This window comes from Odontomachus brunneus, unplaced genomic scaffold (assembly GCF_010583005.1).
Source record: "Odontomachus brunneus isolate Ranch 3 - 2012 unplaced genomic scaffold, Obru_v1 Obru_scaffold_066, whole genome shotgun sequence".
Classification (NCBI taxonomy): Eukaryota; Metazoa; Arthropoda; class Insecta; order Hymenoptera; family Formicidae; genus Odontomachus; species Odontomachus brunneus.
The window spans coordinates 1,249,226-1,266,909 of NW_022639516.1; the positions used below are offsets into that span (position 1 = coordinate 1,249,226).

Sequence of the window (17,684 nt, forward strand, 5' to 3'; positions counted from 1 at the left end):
TACCATTTTTTAAAGATCGTCTTGAGTTTATCTTCAGATACCGTTCGAATCACTTCATTGGCTGCATAACATCTAAAGATGAACTCGAGATAATCTTAAATATAAAATCGACTATAAATACCGACCTAAGTCCCTAGAAATTAATTATTTCTATTGGATACGAAATATCATAAATCGAATATCGATTGTGTAGTGTAAATCTTCCATTATGCGAACTATTGGCAGCGTGTTAGATGAGAACTATTTTGATTTTGTTAATATTTATAGTATATTCGTCAATGTGTGTAATATTTCGTATTTACCGATTACTGTATAATTGATGAATAAATTTATATATGCGCGATGTCTCGTATATCGCAAAACGATACGGTTGGGAACAGTGTTTAACGTACTTCGCAGTTGTATAGTAGCGGTTTTAAAATGCTCGCACGCGTAACAAGATGAATGAGAGACAATACTGATTTCGTAATACGATTCCAAATTACGTTGTTACTGTATTCTTCTAATAATTATCTTCTGTCGCACGTGCAATTTCAATTTCGATGTACCTGTTAAGTGATTGTATGGGAAAATTGTGAGATTTGGCGCCAACATAACCTCATTTCGAGTTGCGAGTACGGTTTTTAAATGCAACTTTTAGCACGTAAAATATTTCGGTAGCCTGCGTAAGACATGAAGGAGTTTGAAGAAGTCAACTGCGAGGTAGTTAACTATTTTTAAAATTTCCATTTGTCGTCATTGTCAGTGATTGAATAGATGTGATGGCTTATATTAGAATTTTTTTACTGCAAAGTCTAGTTAAGAAAATGTAATATTTTATTTGGTAATTATGCTCATTTTTTCTTATAATTGTTTTTCATAATTCCTTTATATAGATTCGCAGGATCGTGGACCTTCCACTCTCTGTGTCAAACAGGTTGAGAAATTTAGAGACAGAAGATCAGAATCAATCTACGATTTCTCAAGAACACGACATTAACAATTGCTATGGAGGATTTCTGCATAATGCAATGTATGCATGGTTAAGTTATGATTGCTATTTTGTAGTTTTCAATGCAAAAACAGGAGAAAGCATCAGTAGTTGGACATTTCGTGGAACTGTAACATCGATATCCCAATTTCCTACACAATCTGGAGACTTGCCATTGCTGCTGGTTGGAATAGATAACAGAGCAAGTAAACCAAAGGATTCTTCTGGATTGTTGTGCATATTTGACTGCACTGTTTCTCGTGTTTTAAGAGCAATTCGTGTAAGCATATTCTACCATTATTTGTTTATTAAAATAATTAAACATTATTTGAGTTATCAAAATTTTTATTAACCACTTTGCTGGCAGATGTGCAATAGTGCATGTTTGCCATTCATGGGACAGACAGGTGTGTTATTACGCATCTGTCAGCGAAATAGTTAAATATAGCATTTTTAAGTGTTTAAATGTTCAATGGTGTATCTTATACATGTAATTATTAAATTACCTAAAAAGATAACATTGGTAAGAGGTTACTTTTGGATTTTACAGATGCCATGTGGGATAGAAAAGGTATGCGTTGTATCAGGTGGTGCAGAATGGGAAGAGTTCAATGAAAAGAGACCAGATAACATACTAAACGAGATGGATGGAATAGCCTGTGTAGTTTTACATGATCTCCAGCATATCATGATCGATCTTCGGAGATCTACATGGGATATACATGATTTATCTGTCGTGATGGATGAAACATCACCAGCAGAGATGGACCTGTTAACCAAACAAGTCGGCACCAGACATCAATTTAATCAGGAGAGACACGCGGCTTACAATTTGCTAAATAGTCGTGAGTATTGTGAATTGCGATTACATGTATGCGTATTAAGCATTTATTTAATTAATTATTAATTTACGATACTGTTATTCACTTTTCTCAAAATTTGATATTTTAGGTATAGAAAAGTATATTGGCTTCAATAGGGAAGAATTCGAATCGTCTCCTTTAGTCAGTGAAAGTTTAACTACAGCGATCGTTAGTTCCACGAAGATCGGCTGTTTGATTTCCGGCTGCTTAGGTAGAGTGATAATTTGGCAAAACGACGGTTCCGTGGGATGGATCAGTGTGCCTATCGATGAAAACATGGCGGTCACGCATTTGGCCTTATTGGAGCCTACAGATGATCCTAGACCATTTTATTATTTATGGGTAGTGTTCCAGGATGAGTCGTCATCGAAGACACCGTCTGTGTTGCGAATGTACGCTATGCTGTTTGAGAGGAAATACTGCGATCGTGGAATGAATTTGTATTTCAATCTGGAAGCCGATCCCAATTTGAAGTTTGAATTCGAGTTGAATGAGAACGATAGAGTCATCGGTTTATGCACCATCGAGAGAGAAACCAATCCGGAGCAGACGGACTCAGGTGTCAAGAGAGGCGAGGATAATTTACTACTTATCTCCACCAGCGAGAGAACACTACTGTTTGACTTAAATCAATGGTACAAAGAGCAAATGCCTCGCACCATTGACGAGTGTCAGAATCCAAATAGCATTTTGGCGACTTATCGCGCTAGAGCGCACTTTTTGCAGCAAAAGTACGATCGCATTATGAGTTTCGCATACGTTCCGCTGAGCTTACAAGAGTTTCCTAGCAACGGGCCGAACTCGCCTGAGGAATTGTTCTATCCCAATTCTTTATCGCTTGAGTGGATAGAACTGTGCCCGACAGGACTAACATTCTGGATGACTCGCGGCATTCAAGCGGATTTGCTGCGTGAAATGGCCATTGCCGGTCCAGTTATACTGTTACAACCATCCGAGACGTTTCACCGATGTCTGTCCGTCGGCTTGATGCCGTTCAATTCGGAATTCTCGCTCGCAAGTGACTACAATGCGCAGCGGGAGATGTTACTGTCGCTATGCCTTGAGCAACGGTGGTCCACTTTCTTGGTAAAGTGTGCTTTAGATTGGGCTGACGGTAGCGCCTCGTACCTATATTCCAGTTTCCTCAAATGGGGTGTTCAAAGAGCTTCTACGATAAAAATGCTCGCTGATCGACTCTGCGTCCCGTTGTTTGATCAATCAGGTAGTGGTATTGGCGAGGCTGACGTGAGGACGTTGCGATTCTGTTCCCAGCAATTGGAGTGCTTATCCAATGTGGTGGCCAAATTACCATTTGGGACAGCAGATCTGACAAATCAACGAAGGATGCTGAAACGCGTGTCCATGTATTTCCAGGTGCTGCTCTGGTTCTATGACGTGGGGCTATTACCTGAGACACAGGAATTGGAGGAGGAGAGTACCTTACCTATCTCCTTAGCGCTAAAAGTGCCTTATCCGTACGAAAAACTTTCAACATCTTACAAAGAGAAACGAGCGCAAGCTGCTCGAACGACTAAAGAAAGTAACGACGATAAAAACGAGGAAGAAGTGCTGTTCATCGACGAGCTGATGACGCGAGAGTGCTCCGTGTTGAAGGAACAATGGGAGAAAGAAGGCGGTGTGGGTGCCTTAGGCGGCTGTTATCCACCGCCGTCACTGCAATCTTTATTACGAAGTTATTTGACGGATTGTCATCACATAGAACCGCACGAAGTCAGCTATAAGCACCAAATTACTATATACCTATTGATGGATTTGGCGATGCTGTTGCAACGACTATACCCTGGTGTGGATCAATTGATCAAGTATCCATCTGCTTTCAAGATGAGTCCCAGCCTCATTAAACTCACTCAGGCGTTCTGGCTGCTCGATCACGAGGACTACCAAGGATTTCTCGATATGATGACCGGCCAGCTGGTGTCCGATTCGGACGTCAAGGATTGGCATCATCGATTTATATTGCGTACACTAGTACGCAACAATCAGCACAAGCTGGCTCTCGTGTATCTCCGCGTGAGAAAACCTCCTTTATCGTCTATGGAGGAGCAAAGTGTCGCCGTAAGTTTGTCGGTGGAACACGGTCTGGTACAGTCAGCCTTCCATCGCCGGCCACCCTGTCACTATGAGCAACTGCTGACCTGCTTTTTCCGCGCGTGCAAAACCTACGGTAAACTCGACGAGATTCTGCACTTGGCGCTGGACCCCGAGGAAGAAGAGGTATTTGTGAAGTTCCTGGAGGAGAACAAGACGGAGGATGTACGACTGTTGTATTACTTGCAGCGATGCCGGTATACGGAAGCGATCACTAGTGGTGACAATCATCAAACGATTGTGCGCTATCAGTCGAATTTCGCCGAAGACGCACAGCCCATGCTTAGCATGCTCGGCGCGTACAACACGACCTTGCCTGACATTACGAAGCGCTTCTCCGTGAATGCAGCCGCGACCAACTTGGATGTAGATCTGGAAACCCGCTATCCCAGGCCAATGTCGCATTGTAAAAGTCACGATCAACTGCGCGGTATACACGAAGCAGTGATTACGAAGGCGCGGGAAACCTATTTGCGAGGTGAAAAGTGTCAGATTCCGTTCGTCAGTGCACCCTGCACATCGTTGAAGCTGAACAATCAAGGTTCCAACGTGAATTGTGTGCTGTTCCCGGTACGAAAAACCCGTCGCATCAACAAACGTACGGTGAATCAGATTTATGAGAACGTCGAGGATACAAATGACGAGATGGTGGACAGTGCAAAACGTCGTAAACTGTCAGACGGGACTGTCTCGCCGAATAGATCAAATGGAAAAACTAAAGAATCGGAATTAAGCTTTGCGACGCCTCTAGTGAAACGCAAGTTCAATGCGTCCACGAACAAAGACATCGTCTCGGAGACACCACAGTCGATCCTGAAGATAAAGCGTCTCATAAGAAGCTCGCCTATATCGCCCACAACTTCAGTTCAAGAGAAGATCACGGACAGGTTAGTCGATAATCAATCGAAGAAAATTAGCAGGCAAATACGATTCAGCATCAATCAGCCCAAGAAAACCTTACAGTATGAGGATGAAGACGAAAAGAAGGAAGAACACGAGAAGAAGGAGAAGGTGGAAGATGAGAAAAATGAAGATGAAGAGCAAAACAACAGCATCTTGAGCGAAGGCAACGACGTGTTCCTCAGTCCTAATGCAAAAGACAAGTCGTATAACGAAACCGCGGTCCTCAGTGCTAACTCCAGCAACTCCAGCAACTTTAGCAGGAGTTACTGTTTCCCACGTCCGCGACCTAGCCTCAGAAGAAGTGCCTTACAATCATCCGTAGAAATGTTCCAAGAATCTCTGTCGAGTAACGTAGGGAGAGCGGCTAGTGACACATTGCCCATCAACACGTCCGCAAAAACTTCGTTAGCTGCTGACGAGGCCAACAAACCGCCTGCATTCACTGTGAATACATCTGGAAGATGCAGTTCATTATTGTCGGCTGCTTTCGGCGACTCTACTACTATACTTTCCTCCAACAGTAATGTTGATATTACCGACTATTCATTGCAGGAGCTGAAAAGAGCTACTCCGCAGTCTCGCTGGAGCTTTTCTGTGGAGAAGAATCGTATAAGTAAATTTATTTCATCCACTCCATTGACGAAAGGAATAGTTTCATTAAAGCGCGCGAATAATGAGCAAGTAGTCGATGAGGATATCAAGGAGAAAGATGATAAAGAAGAGGAAAAGAAAGAGGAGGAGATAGAAGAAAAAGAGGATATGAAGTCGAAATTGTCTGTAAGAAATACGTGCAAAATTGAAGAAGAGCTTGATATGTTAAGTGAATCCGAAAGGTTCTCGAGTATTGAACAATCTGCTTATGATAGAAACGAGCTTCCGGAGCAGCAAAGTAGCTTAAAGGAAAACGTACAAAATGAGCAAGATGAAAGCAAGTACAACAATGGAGGTATCACGAGGCGAGAGACTTTGAATGTTAATGAGGAACAACCTGCATTTTCTAACCCTGAGAAGGTCGCGGAACCAAGTCTGACTGCCTCGGACAAGTCTGACGAGGAGCTCCTTCAACTACAGTACAGTCTCGACGACGACGATGAGGTATTCAAGAGTCTATCTACAACTCTGGAAGATGCGCAGATGCAGGTGGAGAGCGAAGTTCCTATTTCTTGCTTACCAGATGTCTGGAATCCGGAGGAGCACGATCTCGACAAGAAATCCAATGGTTTGAAGGAGTCCATGCGACTGACAGGCGACATCGATTTTACTGACGACGAGTCGATGATGAGTAAAGACGCGATGATACTCTACGAGTCGGACGACGTGAACGAGAAGAAAATATACTCGACTGTGACTACCCATTCAGAAAGTATATTATACGACATACCAAACATCACAGATGATGAATCCGACAGCAGTGTTAAAGAGATCGAGGAATCAAAGACGAAGAACGGCAAATTGTCGGATTTACCGAGACGATATGCTACAAAGCAAAGTGTCGTCGAGGCCGAAAAGAAAAGTGAATCCGACGAAACGAATGGAAAGTCAGATAGAAGAGATAACACCGTGAGGAGAGATATAAGTGAAACTCCAGCTTTGCCTGACGTTGAATTTCGAGAGAAGCTGTCGGAGACTGCGAGTTCCTCGAAGTGTAAGAGAAATCAAATCGAGTCCCAGGATGATCAATCCGCGCGAGTGACTAGATCGCATAGAGCGAGTTCGTTAACGAAAGATATAGTGGCAAATACTTCGTCATCGCAAGTACTAGAGATGGAAAGAGTCACGCGTTCGCGAAGAGGAAGTTCGGTAGCGAAAGACACAGTCTGTCCGATGAATTCTTCATCGCAAGATATAATTGCTGAGAAACTGCCGCGAACACGAAGAGCGAGTTCGATGGCAAAAGATTCGTTGACGGATTCTCCAGCACAAAGTGCAGACGAATTTCCGCGATTGCGACGCGCGAGTTCAAACACGTTCGATTCATTGGCCGATCCCTTAACACAGGAAACAGATGTCGGCAAGTCATCGCGATTAAGGAGAGCGAGTTCAACAAAAGATATTTCTTTGTCAGTGAAACCACGTTCTCGCAGAGCGAATTCCCTCGTGAAGGAGGTGCTGATGAGCTCAACGGCGACGGACGAGGATCTCAGGTCAGCGGCTTCGACAGAATTGGTAGATTCCATGGATACATCAATGTTGGTCAAGAGAGGTCGCAGTAGGTCTACATCTGTGGCGAAGGAGATTCCCCCATCGGACCTCAAGGACAGTAAACTTGAGAACGTTAAGAATGAGCCAACAGTGCGGAGAAGCGCAAGGCTCACGTCTTCCATGAAAAAAGAATCACAAGTGAGCGCATCGAGGACTCGCACCAGATCAGAGAGCTCATCATCGTTGCCTAAACAAACGAGCGACGATGAAGAGGTAGAAGAAGTCGATAGAACGAAGAATAGTACGAAGAAGTCTGTGCGCGCCAAGAGATCTTCAACGATGACAATGAGCAGATCCTTCACGGCGGATCTAGAGAAGCAACCGGAGGTGATTAAAGCCAGTCGAGGTCGACGTGGTAGCTCAGTGCCTAAAGAAATCACAGTACAGACTGGAAGGAAACGTAGGTCTAGTAGTATAATTAGAGAAATTATTCCGGAAGATGCTGAGCTTTCTCTAGAGTCTCTGGAGAGTCCGAGGAGACTCAGGAGTTCCGTCACGAGAAACACGAAAGAGATTGTCGACAGTCCAGCCGTAAACACACGCAGACGTGGCATATCGATACAGTCTATACCGGAGGAGTTGGAAGAAATCTTAAGTCAATCGTCATCGAGGGAGACGAGATCCACAGCTCGAAAGGCAACTGCGCATGTAAACGCCAGAGAGAGGAGAGCGGCCAGTGCGGACGTGTCGTACAAACAAGTGAAAATAAAGCTCAGGAGAATTAGCAGTATGAGAAGTATCGTGGAAGAACCGATAGCGGAGGAGCCTGTTGGGGAGAACGAGGATAGAAGGGAACTTAGAGAAGAGGCGGATAGCAAAATCACGCGGGATGTTGCTCCTGCACGTAGAAGAAGGGCTGCGTCGACCACAGCGATAGAGGATACGAAGAAGGATGAAGCGACGCAGCGAAATCGAGGCAAGACGCGACGGACAAGTGTGAATGAAGAAAACAGCAATCTATTCTCTTTCTCTCAGCCGGAGAAAATGGACGACGTACCGTTGGATGAGAAAGGTGCCTGAACATATACATGTTGAGTAAATAGTCTTACGTTGTAATGAATACGTGGACATGAAAATACGGTGTAAATGACAAATATATAAATCAATTTCGCATAGTTGAATAAATCAATTTATAACTATTACAATTACAAATGATTATCAGTTCATTCTGATATGTAGCGAGCATTTGTTCGTTATACGATAAGGTGTCCCAAGAATGAAGGATTTAATGATAATTGTTTTCTATTTGCAGATATTGGAGAAGTTCCGAATTACGTTTTCTCGTCGCCGCATACCAGATCCAAAAATATTTTACCGAATCAGCATCGTAGGTCGTTATTTAATAATTGATTCTAATGTTCCTTTTCATTTCCCTCTTACTGCTTCATGTCTCTTTGCTCTGCTGCTTTTCGAGACTTTTATATCAACTCGAACTAATTTACAAAAATAAATCGTTCTATTTTATGTTAATTTTTCTTACAGAAAACTAAGCTCATTCATACCGAGTCCTTATCAGGAAGGAGAAGAACATCCTGCTATTCAGAAGCCTGATGATATTGATGAATCTAGCCGTTACGCTCGTGTAACCGTCAATACCTACGGATCGCGATGTCGGACAAAATTCACTGTACTAAATAGACCCAAAAATGCAAAAGAATGAACAAGAAATTATGTGGAAAATTCAGTTGATTTTATCGTACGTCCTTGGTTTGTCGATATTCTTAAACTCAATTTACACATTCTTTTCTGGAACTACAATATTTTTTGTTGATATGTGATTGTATTTTTTATGTAATATTGCTTATATAATTAGAAAGGCATTCACTTGACTACGTTGTAATTGACTGTACACTTCATTAATTGCCCACATTGCGATGATAAAATCGTGATTGCGAAAGGGAGAAAGACTATAGTCAATTGCTAACGTAAACAAATTGAAATTTCTCTAAAATTACGTATTAGAAACGCTGGAAAGCTAATTTGTATAATATTTTGAATTCTGCTTAGAAGAAACAACAATTACGGAAACCCTGACAGGTAACTGAGAATTAATTGTCGACAGATACATAGATACATCGATAAATTGCGTGTACAAAACTATTGATCGTCTCCAGAGTTTTCGCTTTGCATGAAATATAGTACAGAGCAATTATGCTTGTATGATGAACAATGCGAATACTAACAATCAATAAGGTATGTTAGAGCGAAGAATTATTGGATTAGTTTTTAAAGCAATAAATTCTGAAGTTCTTTTTTAGTTGATTGCCAGTTATGTTGTAAAGCAAGAGATTTGGTACATTATTCTGGGGACCATACAGGAAATGAGATCTTACTAAGAAAAATGTCAAATTTAAGGATTGTCTACAATGCGGTCGCAATTACGTTTTAGAGTCTTAGTACTAGTCTGAATTTATTTCATATATTTATTTCCTTTACGTAAACTCATAAAACATTACAAGTTTTATTGAATTTGTCAATAAAGCTTTTAATTTTTCACAAGTTTACGTAAAGAAAATAGATATGATAGATATGATCGATTCAGACTAGTGCTACGACTTTAAAACGTAACTACAACCGCATTGTAGACGGTCCATTATAGGTTTTGTACAATAAAACATTAGTCATAAGATGATTAACCAAGGTCGATTATTGTTGAAAATAATCAGCTGTGATTAGTCAATTTGCTTGCGACTTGTGACTAATGGCTTATTGTAAAAGGCTCATTACAATTATATTGATAGTCGAATGCACGAAGAGGTGACTTTTGGACACATTGATCGTCCTGCTTTGCTATTTTTTTTGTTTCTGACAATCTAATTTCTTTCAACAGAATTCTTGGTGTATTAGATAGAGCAATCTTTTTTTTTTAATTAGGATATATATTATGTTGATAATAATTGATTTTAATACTGCAGTATTTAGAATATACACTAGTACGATATTGAAATGAAAAATATTCTCCTTCTTTTTGAAAGCGATGCACATATAGTTTCGAAGATTGTTTTTGCAACCTATATAAACATATAATGATTAATGCACAAAAACTGCATCGTATGTGTTAGCTGTACGATTTTGTCTCATTCAATTTTGCATATATTATGCTTAATCCCTATGTCAACACATGATTGGGTCGTTGTACAAAGATAACAGCTACAGTTAAAAATCTGTCATGCCAAAATATACCATAATTATATAAACTATTATTAAGAATGTATTATATCAATCATTCAATGCATACATACATATACACACACACACCTTTTCTCCTTCTTCCACGCACACACACACACACCTTTTCTCCTTCTTCCACACACACACACATACACACACGACTGTAATAGTACTCATTCCGTTTATATATACGTATATATCTTTTTGAAATTTGCTTAAGTCTACAATCTGTCTTTTTAACATTAATATTTTTTTCATATTTCATTAGTACTAAAAAAGTTCTTTGCTACGTACAAAAAAATAATACAATATTTTTCTTTTTTTCTCTAAAAGGCAGTGTATCATAACTTTGTAAATAATTTATTAACATATACTTATGTATAGATGTATTAATACAATAAATGTAAAGAAAAGGTAATACGTATGATAATATCGAAAAAAAAAGAGAAGGCTCCAGCCACCATTAATAATACATCATTGCAAATAAACTCGTATTCTAATGGAATATTGCTTAATCACTGTTTCTCAGTACAATTATTTATCTTTCCTGAAATACAAATCTTATATGAACTAGTAGATAATAAATTGTACATATAATACGTCCGCATACGTTCCTTATAATAATCGATAATTAATAATAAGTGAATTGTAATAGTGTTTCGTAAACATGTTATTTTTTTGGAAATATAAATAGTGTAGAGTATCTATTCAAGGGATATGACAACTGTACTTTTTTCGCATTCTTACGTTTTAACATGTCTCCTTGAAATATTATAATCAGCAACATGTTCTAAGCGTTTTAAAAGTTGCATCATATTTTAAAGTTTGGAGCAGATTGCAATATAGTTCACTCCTTGGTGTATATCGTTACATATGCTTAATACACGCGTGTACGTGCTTTCCTTATTAACACTTTTGTCTATCTGTTTAAAAGCCAGCATTAAAGTGTTATCTTTGGCAGTGTTGTCATTCTTTACATTCTACCTTATTAACTATTAAAGGGGTTTGAAATACTCGCGATGTATTATTACATATCAAATCAATGCTGTCTATCTAGAGAGAACCCCAATATACAATATGTAGCAGAAATATACTGCTATATTCTGTAAGAACAAGTTATGATTCCGATTGAACGATAGACTCTATAAAATGTCATTATATTCAGTGTCGCGAGAAAATTTATGAAAATTTATACAAAATTCATTATTTTTTATCACAACTTGCTCACTTGCATTTCATTTACATTCTGCATACTCGATTCTTGCTACGAATTAAGAGAGTTGCCGTGATAAACTTTATCAGTCAATTAACATTTGTACACCGTTACTGCCTACTTACCATCAAGCCTAAGTGCATCAAAATTTGAACAATAAATCTCTTATAAATTCTGTGATTGTCTATGATATTTTTGTCATATTTTTTACTTTTCGCTAAAAGTATCAAAAATCCTAATACTGACAAGGATTATTGCAATAAAGTAATTCTTATCTTTAGTCTTGAGATATTCCACATTAAGTGGACGTGAGAAATGCAAATATAAAATCGAGGACGGTACAATCAATCCGCTCATATTAATCAACAATCGTAACATCGTTAATCTTTCTTAATTGATTGTTTGAATAATTTGTTAATATGTATCAAGGCCGTCATAGATTGCATGCCCTTTAAGAAAGGCACGTTATGCCTCGCACAATGCGAATTATATTACCACATAATAATATGGCAAAACACACGCATTATCCAATATAAAATGAAAAAAATCGATAAATCTTGATAAATGTTACAAACATTATAAATGTTAGTCAATGTAAGTGCCTACTAAAATTCCTTAGACGAATCTTATAAATGAATACTGTCTACATTCGATGGCAATTAAAAAAAGTGTTTTTTGTAAAAAATACTATTTTAATTTGTGGTAATCTTTACTGATGCTTACAGCCATCTTTAACGCGTCGTTTATGTTTCTCCTCGTGGCTATTAGACAAAGATTGGGCCTGATTCCGTCGCTGACCTTGTATTGGCATATAACAAGGTACGTCATCAGGCATCAACTCTTGAGGTGGTGTCGGCAAGGCATAAGTTGGGCTTATTGTGCTGCTCGAGCTACTTGAGGTGTTTCGATGTGCGTTATAAGTGGGATCGATAATGGTTGCAACATTGGTCACTTCTCGCATACCGTCGACCGAAGGATCGTCCAACGTTTGGATCTCCTCGGGGTCTGAGTATTGATGAGTATAGTTTGAGTTAGGCTGACGAACACGACTCTTGACTGGTGGAGTCCTTAAATCCAACCTATCCGGTCTTTGTGGTCGTTCTGCAAGATTCTGCTCCTCTAACTGTTGCTGTTGTTGCTGTTGACGTTCACGCTCTAGTTTTTTCTGCCTTGCTCTCTCTCGTGCTTTACGCGCCTTTGCGCGTTCTTTCTCCTGAAGCATTCGCGCAAATTCGGCGTCTTGTGCTTCCATTGCTAGTTTTTGATCTAACATTAGTTGATCATCCACCAGACCGTCGGGATTATCTTCCTCCTCCTCTTGTTGCAGCTTTCTCGCGAGTTCCTATTGTATATAATAAATTTCAACATGCATATGAATCTTCTGCTCCAACACTATTATTAGTGCGATAGATGTAAAAATGATCAATTACTGTTTCTGTTTTAGTCTCTGTTTTAGTCCATATTTTCTTAATAATTTCATAGTTAATGTAACAAATAACATATGTTTTATAACAAACCTCATCTTTTTCTTCTTGCACACGTTTTTCAATCTCCTGTTGCATAGCTTCATCTCCAAGCCTTAGCTGTAATCTCATCAGTTCTTGCAACTCGCGTTCTCTTTGTCTTTCTTCTCGTTCTAAAGAAATTGCTATTTGCCTGGCGACAAGGGCATCTCTTTCTTCCCTTTAGAAGAAAAAATATTTCAGAATACTATTGCTTCTCATATTAAACTATCATGCATCATTAACCAAACAAATAGTGTTACTAACTGTTGTTGTACATAAGTTTGATATCTTAAAGCTTCTAATTCTTGTTCCACTTTAGCCCGTGGCAAGTCTTCTCTCACCTGTGCATTACGTACTTTGTTACCAGTATAATGCTCCTTGACTGTGAGTAATAATAAAAAAATCATATATTAGCATTGACTGCAAATATTAATAATACATATGTTACAAAGCTATCAGATTTCTTCCTGTGATATTTTGTACATGTACTTATTGAATATAAAAAATATATTTTATATATAATTTTATAAACATTTAATATGATATATATATATATATATATATATATATATATATAAATAAATAATATAATTTAGTATAATATATAATAATATATTCACGATTATAGCGTGATTTATTTATTACTTCTTTCTACACAAATATTCAGAAAAAAATTAATATTTGTCATTTGTATATATACATCAGAAGATATTTATAAGTTATCTTTTGTTTTTTAAATGTCAAATTTTTATATTTAACAAAATTTTTATCATAGTTATTCATGTTTGCACCCTTATGACCGATCGTAAGACGCCCCTGTACAATTCTAAAATTCTTTACACATATACAAGAAATGTAACATATGTGTGCGATTTTTTCATACTTTCTTCGTCCTGAAGTCGATAGGCCAGCGCTCCATCCTCGTGCACCAACCATTCGCGGCACACTGTAACAACACCACGGCAAGTACGGTAATTAGTATTAGGAATGCCAATGCAATGACTAATCATGCGCTGTCAAACAAGTTCGTTCGTCCAGTTACACTCTTTTTGCACTTAAAACAAAGCAAAATTTTACTATAACAAAGTAAATAAGAAAAAAACAATAAAGAATATATTTCGTATTTTATCGTATCTTATCAAAGATACTTGTAAATACTGTAAGTTCTCCAAAAATATTGTTTACAATATTTTTATAAATACAGTAGCAGATTAATGTAACTTCATGCACTTTAAACAATCTGAAATTATGATTTGATTCTCTATCAATTTAGAATTTTGCGATATTTTTTAATAAGAAATCTGTCAACAAATATTGCTAATATAATACGAAAAACTGCTATATGTAATGTACGTAAAATGAACAGACTCTGTGACAGGAGGCGTCTTTATGATGGAAAAGAAAAAGAACCAATATCCTACCCTCGTTAACGCGACCTGCTTTTGGTAACGTATCTGAACTTAGCACGGATTTCGCCATTGCACTTTTTAACGCTGATTTCACGTAAAAATCAACAGGATCATCGATGCTGTCCGGTTTGTATTTACAACCACCTTGCGCGAGAGCAGTCACGACGTTGTTTTCTCTCCATCTTGGAACGGCAAGCTGCCAGACGAATGAATAACGTGCGACTACGTTCACACGCGACATATATATACATACATCACACGGATGTAGTGCGTGTATACACCCGAGTACTCTTGCCAGGGCCGGCTGTGAAAGGGAAGTTCCCCTTAGGAATGAGACCAATAAGATTTTTTTTAACTCAGAAGGATACGTAATTAATTAAGCAGGATTGCGTTTAAGATAATTAAAAAGAAAAGAAATGAATTAAATAAATTTATATGTAAATAAATACTTAAAGATATTATATATTATCATTACTGTCTTGAAGCGGGATATCATTCGAGGTTCGATTTGCACGTTCCTGTGTATGCACGTGCGATCACAGAAGGGAAGCTCACCCTTACAAGTTCTAAAGAAGGGCTTCGCAATTTTGTCAAACTCCCGAAGAAAACTTAAATCAAAAGGTACTGAATTTCTGTGTTGCGCTATATTTAATAAAAATCAGCTAATTATACTCTTGACAAAAAAACATATTAACCTACGTGAATATCACAAGTTGGTATATGACAACACAATGTTGAAATATATATAATTTATTATTTATTTATATATATGCCTCTATTTGCCTAGAGAATAGAAGACGGTTATTATTTAGCGTTGTTGTGTAACAGTATTACTTTGTTGTCATTGCGTCACATACATATAAACGGATCGATAGACGCAATATTATGCACTGTTTTGTAAGTGACGTAGTTCAATTCGTAATAAATTGATTGTTACAAATAATACTGTGGAGGAGTCACGTCCGCGAAACGGGTAGTAGAATCGCGTAGTAACGGTGATAGTATATTTCGCGTATGAATGGATGTGGAGCACGCGCGCATCCGATGAAAGGCGAGCGTGGTGAAAGGGGTAAAACGAGGGCGGCTGAGGAGAAAGGAACCAGTCTGCCGGGGTCAATGATATCTTAGCTCGTATATAACTATACCATTATTCGAGCACCATTACAAGCGCACAAGCTAATATCTGACGGAAAGTTTAAACAAAAAATCAAAGAATTAGCAGCTTTTTTAAAATTTCCTTTTTATAAACTATGTAAAATATGACTCATATTATTTTATCAATGCACCATGATATCATTATATCCAAAGAATATAAAATATTGTTTCAATGCCTACTTTCATAGCTTTCATAGCTTTCAAGATCATATACATACACAAGAGAATTATTCTCTCTGATATATTCATTAAAGGATATAGCAGAACAGATGACAGTGATACTGACACAGATAAGTGTTTATGGACATAAAATACAGTATTAGTGTACAAACTGGAGGCATAATCATATCTTGAAAGGATTTATACTCAAAAAGACCATGTAAAAATAATTTTAAGTTTTACTTATGTCTATATCTGATAGAGTTATTTAGTAACATCATAAAAAACTTTGAGTGTCACTGTAAGACGTTTATTCATTGTCATGAATCATTTATATAATTTTTACATATGATATATAAGGATTAGTACAGAAAATTTGTTTTGAGAATAGTCGCTATGTGGAATATTGTCTGTTTCATTAATTATGTAGTTGAACTTTTGTTAATGTTTTGTGACATTATCCCATATCTCATATTGTGAGATAAAAAGATTATATAATTAATTAATTCATTTATCAAATTAACTTGTTTGACAGATAAATTAATTACTAGCATACTATTTACAAACAAAAGAAAAATGACTGTTATTATATATATACACATATATATGCCACTGTGAATATTTTTATATTTAGCTCTTTTATAAAAATATTATTTTTCTTATAACATGGTTAAATTTACGATATTTTTTATTTGTATCTAACACATATATGTGAATATATATTTTATGTATATATGTATATTTCTTTTTACAGATATTCTTTATATAATGTTATAATGCTTGCAAAACTTTTGCTACATGTTTTATTATATAGTGCCTCTGAATTTGTGAATCCCTAGTTTATTTTTAACAGTTCAATTGTAACAAAGATGTATGATTAAATTCTGTTAAATACAGTAAATATTATCAGTAAGTACATTATATTCTTCTTCTACGATTCTTATAAATTAAATTTTCTACAAGCATTTATCTAAACTTTTTGTTTCATTTCTAGATCTTTGATTTTTTTAAATATAGTAATCAAACAAAAGTTCGCATTTCTAGCAGATAAATACAGACTAGCCTCTGAAGATGTTAAAGTCAAAAAATAATTAAGGATATCTTTTTCGGCAAAGAATATTTCTTAAGATATCTGTTCGGCAAATTGTATTTTATTTAACATTATTTGCATCGAGCAATTAAAAGTGATAGATAAAACGTTATATAAAGAACTGACAAATTATCTGTAAATATTATAATTCATATAATTTATTATAAAAGATGATTAATATGATAAAGATGCTAAAATGTAAAACAATTTTATAATTTTTATACTTATTTTAACTGCAGAATCTCAAGATTTTCAGCTTTAGAATCGTATTAATGCTATCGCGAAGTGTTAATAATGCCGTTATGTATCATACATGCATACTACAGATATTAAAAACTACAAAGTTTGATTTTTGGGTTAAAATTGTTTTCTCTTGTGAATTTATTATCAATGTTTTATGAACACTTCTGTTTATTTCGCCAGTGAGAGGAGCAATATATTGCTTCTCTATCTCTCTTCTTGCATCTAGAAGTACGTATTTTTATTCTCTGCTGTAATAAAAAAAAATATAGAAATAAATTTAATATATAATAAATATACAAGTTTTTTAGGAAAAGTTTTTCTTTCCCATGTTAAGAGAAATTTTACTTTTATATTTTTTTATTATGTTACAAATTGATAAAAACATACGCGTGTATGGTACATATGTGAACTATAAAAATTTTATGGAAATAAATTTTTAATAAAAATTAAATGTGTATATCTAACATGGGTAAGAAAAACAATTCAAAAAAATTTTACAAAAATCACGTTTATATGAATAACCCACATATTTATTCTAGTGTTAATATAAGCATTACAGTTTCTCTTTTATAATAACATTGCAATGCTAAACGCATAATGAAAATGTACTGTTTAAAAGTGTTATAATACTCTGAGATAATTTAATCAGTTGCTGTATGATGATTCTAGGGCGGATAATGTATCTGGTCTCG

The 17,684-nt window shown here is 36.7% G+C and overlaps 2 protein-coding genes and 1 long non-coding RNA gene across 5 annotated transcripts; 2 read left to right on the plus strand and 1 right to left on the minus strand.

Annotated features, from left to right (window-relative positions):
• The first annotated feature begins 199 nt into the window (after positions 1–199).
• Positions 200–10,257, plus strand: LOC116846684 (protein ELYS). 3 transcript variants are annotated; one of them, XM_032820847.1, is made up of 6 exons: positions 201–702; positions 876–1,250; positions 1,521–1,815; positions 1,922–8,059; positions 8,300–8,378; positions 8,530–10,257. In XM_032820847.1, the coding sequence occupies exons 1-6, from the start codon at positions 673–675 to the stop codon at positions 8,705–8,707; spliced, it is 7,095 nt and encodes a 2,364-aa protein (XP_032676738.1). In that variant the 5' UTR covers positions 201–672; the 3' UTR covers positions 8,708–10,257. The 3 variants fall into 3 exon arrangements, with proteins under 3 accessions (XP_032676740.1, XP_032676738.1, XP_032676739.1); XM_032820848.1 differs by having other exon boundaries at positions 8,300–8,374; positions 8,530–8,682; XM_032820849.1 differs by lacking the exon at positions 8,530–10,257 and having other exon boundaries at positions 200–702; positions 1,922–8,078.
• Positions 10,258–10,562: 305 nt separating this feature from the next.
• On the minus strand, positions 10,563–14,575 carry LOC116846687 (coiled-coil domain-containing protein 50). Its single transcript, XM_032820854.1, has 5 exons — positions 14,358–14,575; positions 13,820–13,882; positions 13,201–13,318; positions 12,949–13,114; positions 10,563–12,773 (listed from the first exon to the last, which is right to left on the minus strand). Exons 1-5 carry the CDS (start codon positions 14,413–14,415, stop codon positions 12,141–12,143), a joined length of 1,038 nt encoding a protein of 345 aa, XP_032676745.1. The 5' UTR covers positions 14,416–14,575; the 3' UTR covers positions 10,563–12,140.
• On the plus strand, positions 13,591–14,598 carry LOC116846688. Its single transcript, XR_004378559.1, has 3 exons — positions 13,591–13,907; positions 14,303–14,381; positions 14,454–14,598. It is a non-coding gene; the product is annotated as an uncharacterized LOC116846688 (long non-coding RNA).
• Positions 14,599–17,684: the final 3,086 nt, after the last annotated feature.

Bases quoted from the DNA above. Each gene is read 5' to 3' on its own strand.
- LOC116846684 (XM_032820847.1), top strand. From the start codon at position 673: ATGAAGGAGTTTGAAGAAGTCAACTGCGAG. The intron at 1,816-1,921 runs GTGAGTATTGTG...TTGATATTTTAG, and splicing joins TTACAATTTGCTAAATAGTC to GTATAGAAAAGTATATTGGC. The intron at 8,379-8,529 runs GTCGTTATTTAA...TTTTTCTTACAG, and splicing joins TTACCGAATCAGCATCGTAG to AAAACTAAGCTCATTCATAC.
- LOC116846687 (XM_032820854.1), bottom strand. From the start codon at position 14,415: ATGGCGAAATCCGTGCTAAGTTCAGATACGTTACCAAAAGCAGGTCGC. The intron at 13,883-14,357 runs GTAGGATATTGG...GTGTTGTTACAG, and splicing joins AGCAGGTCGCGTTAACGAGG to TGTGCCGCGAATGGTTGGTG. The intron at 12,774-12,948 runs GTTTGTTATAAA...TATATACAATAG, and splicing joins TGCAAGAAGAAAAAGATGAG to GAACTCGCGAGAAAGCTGCA.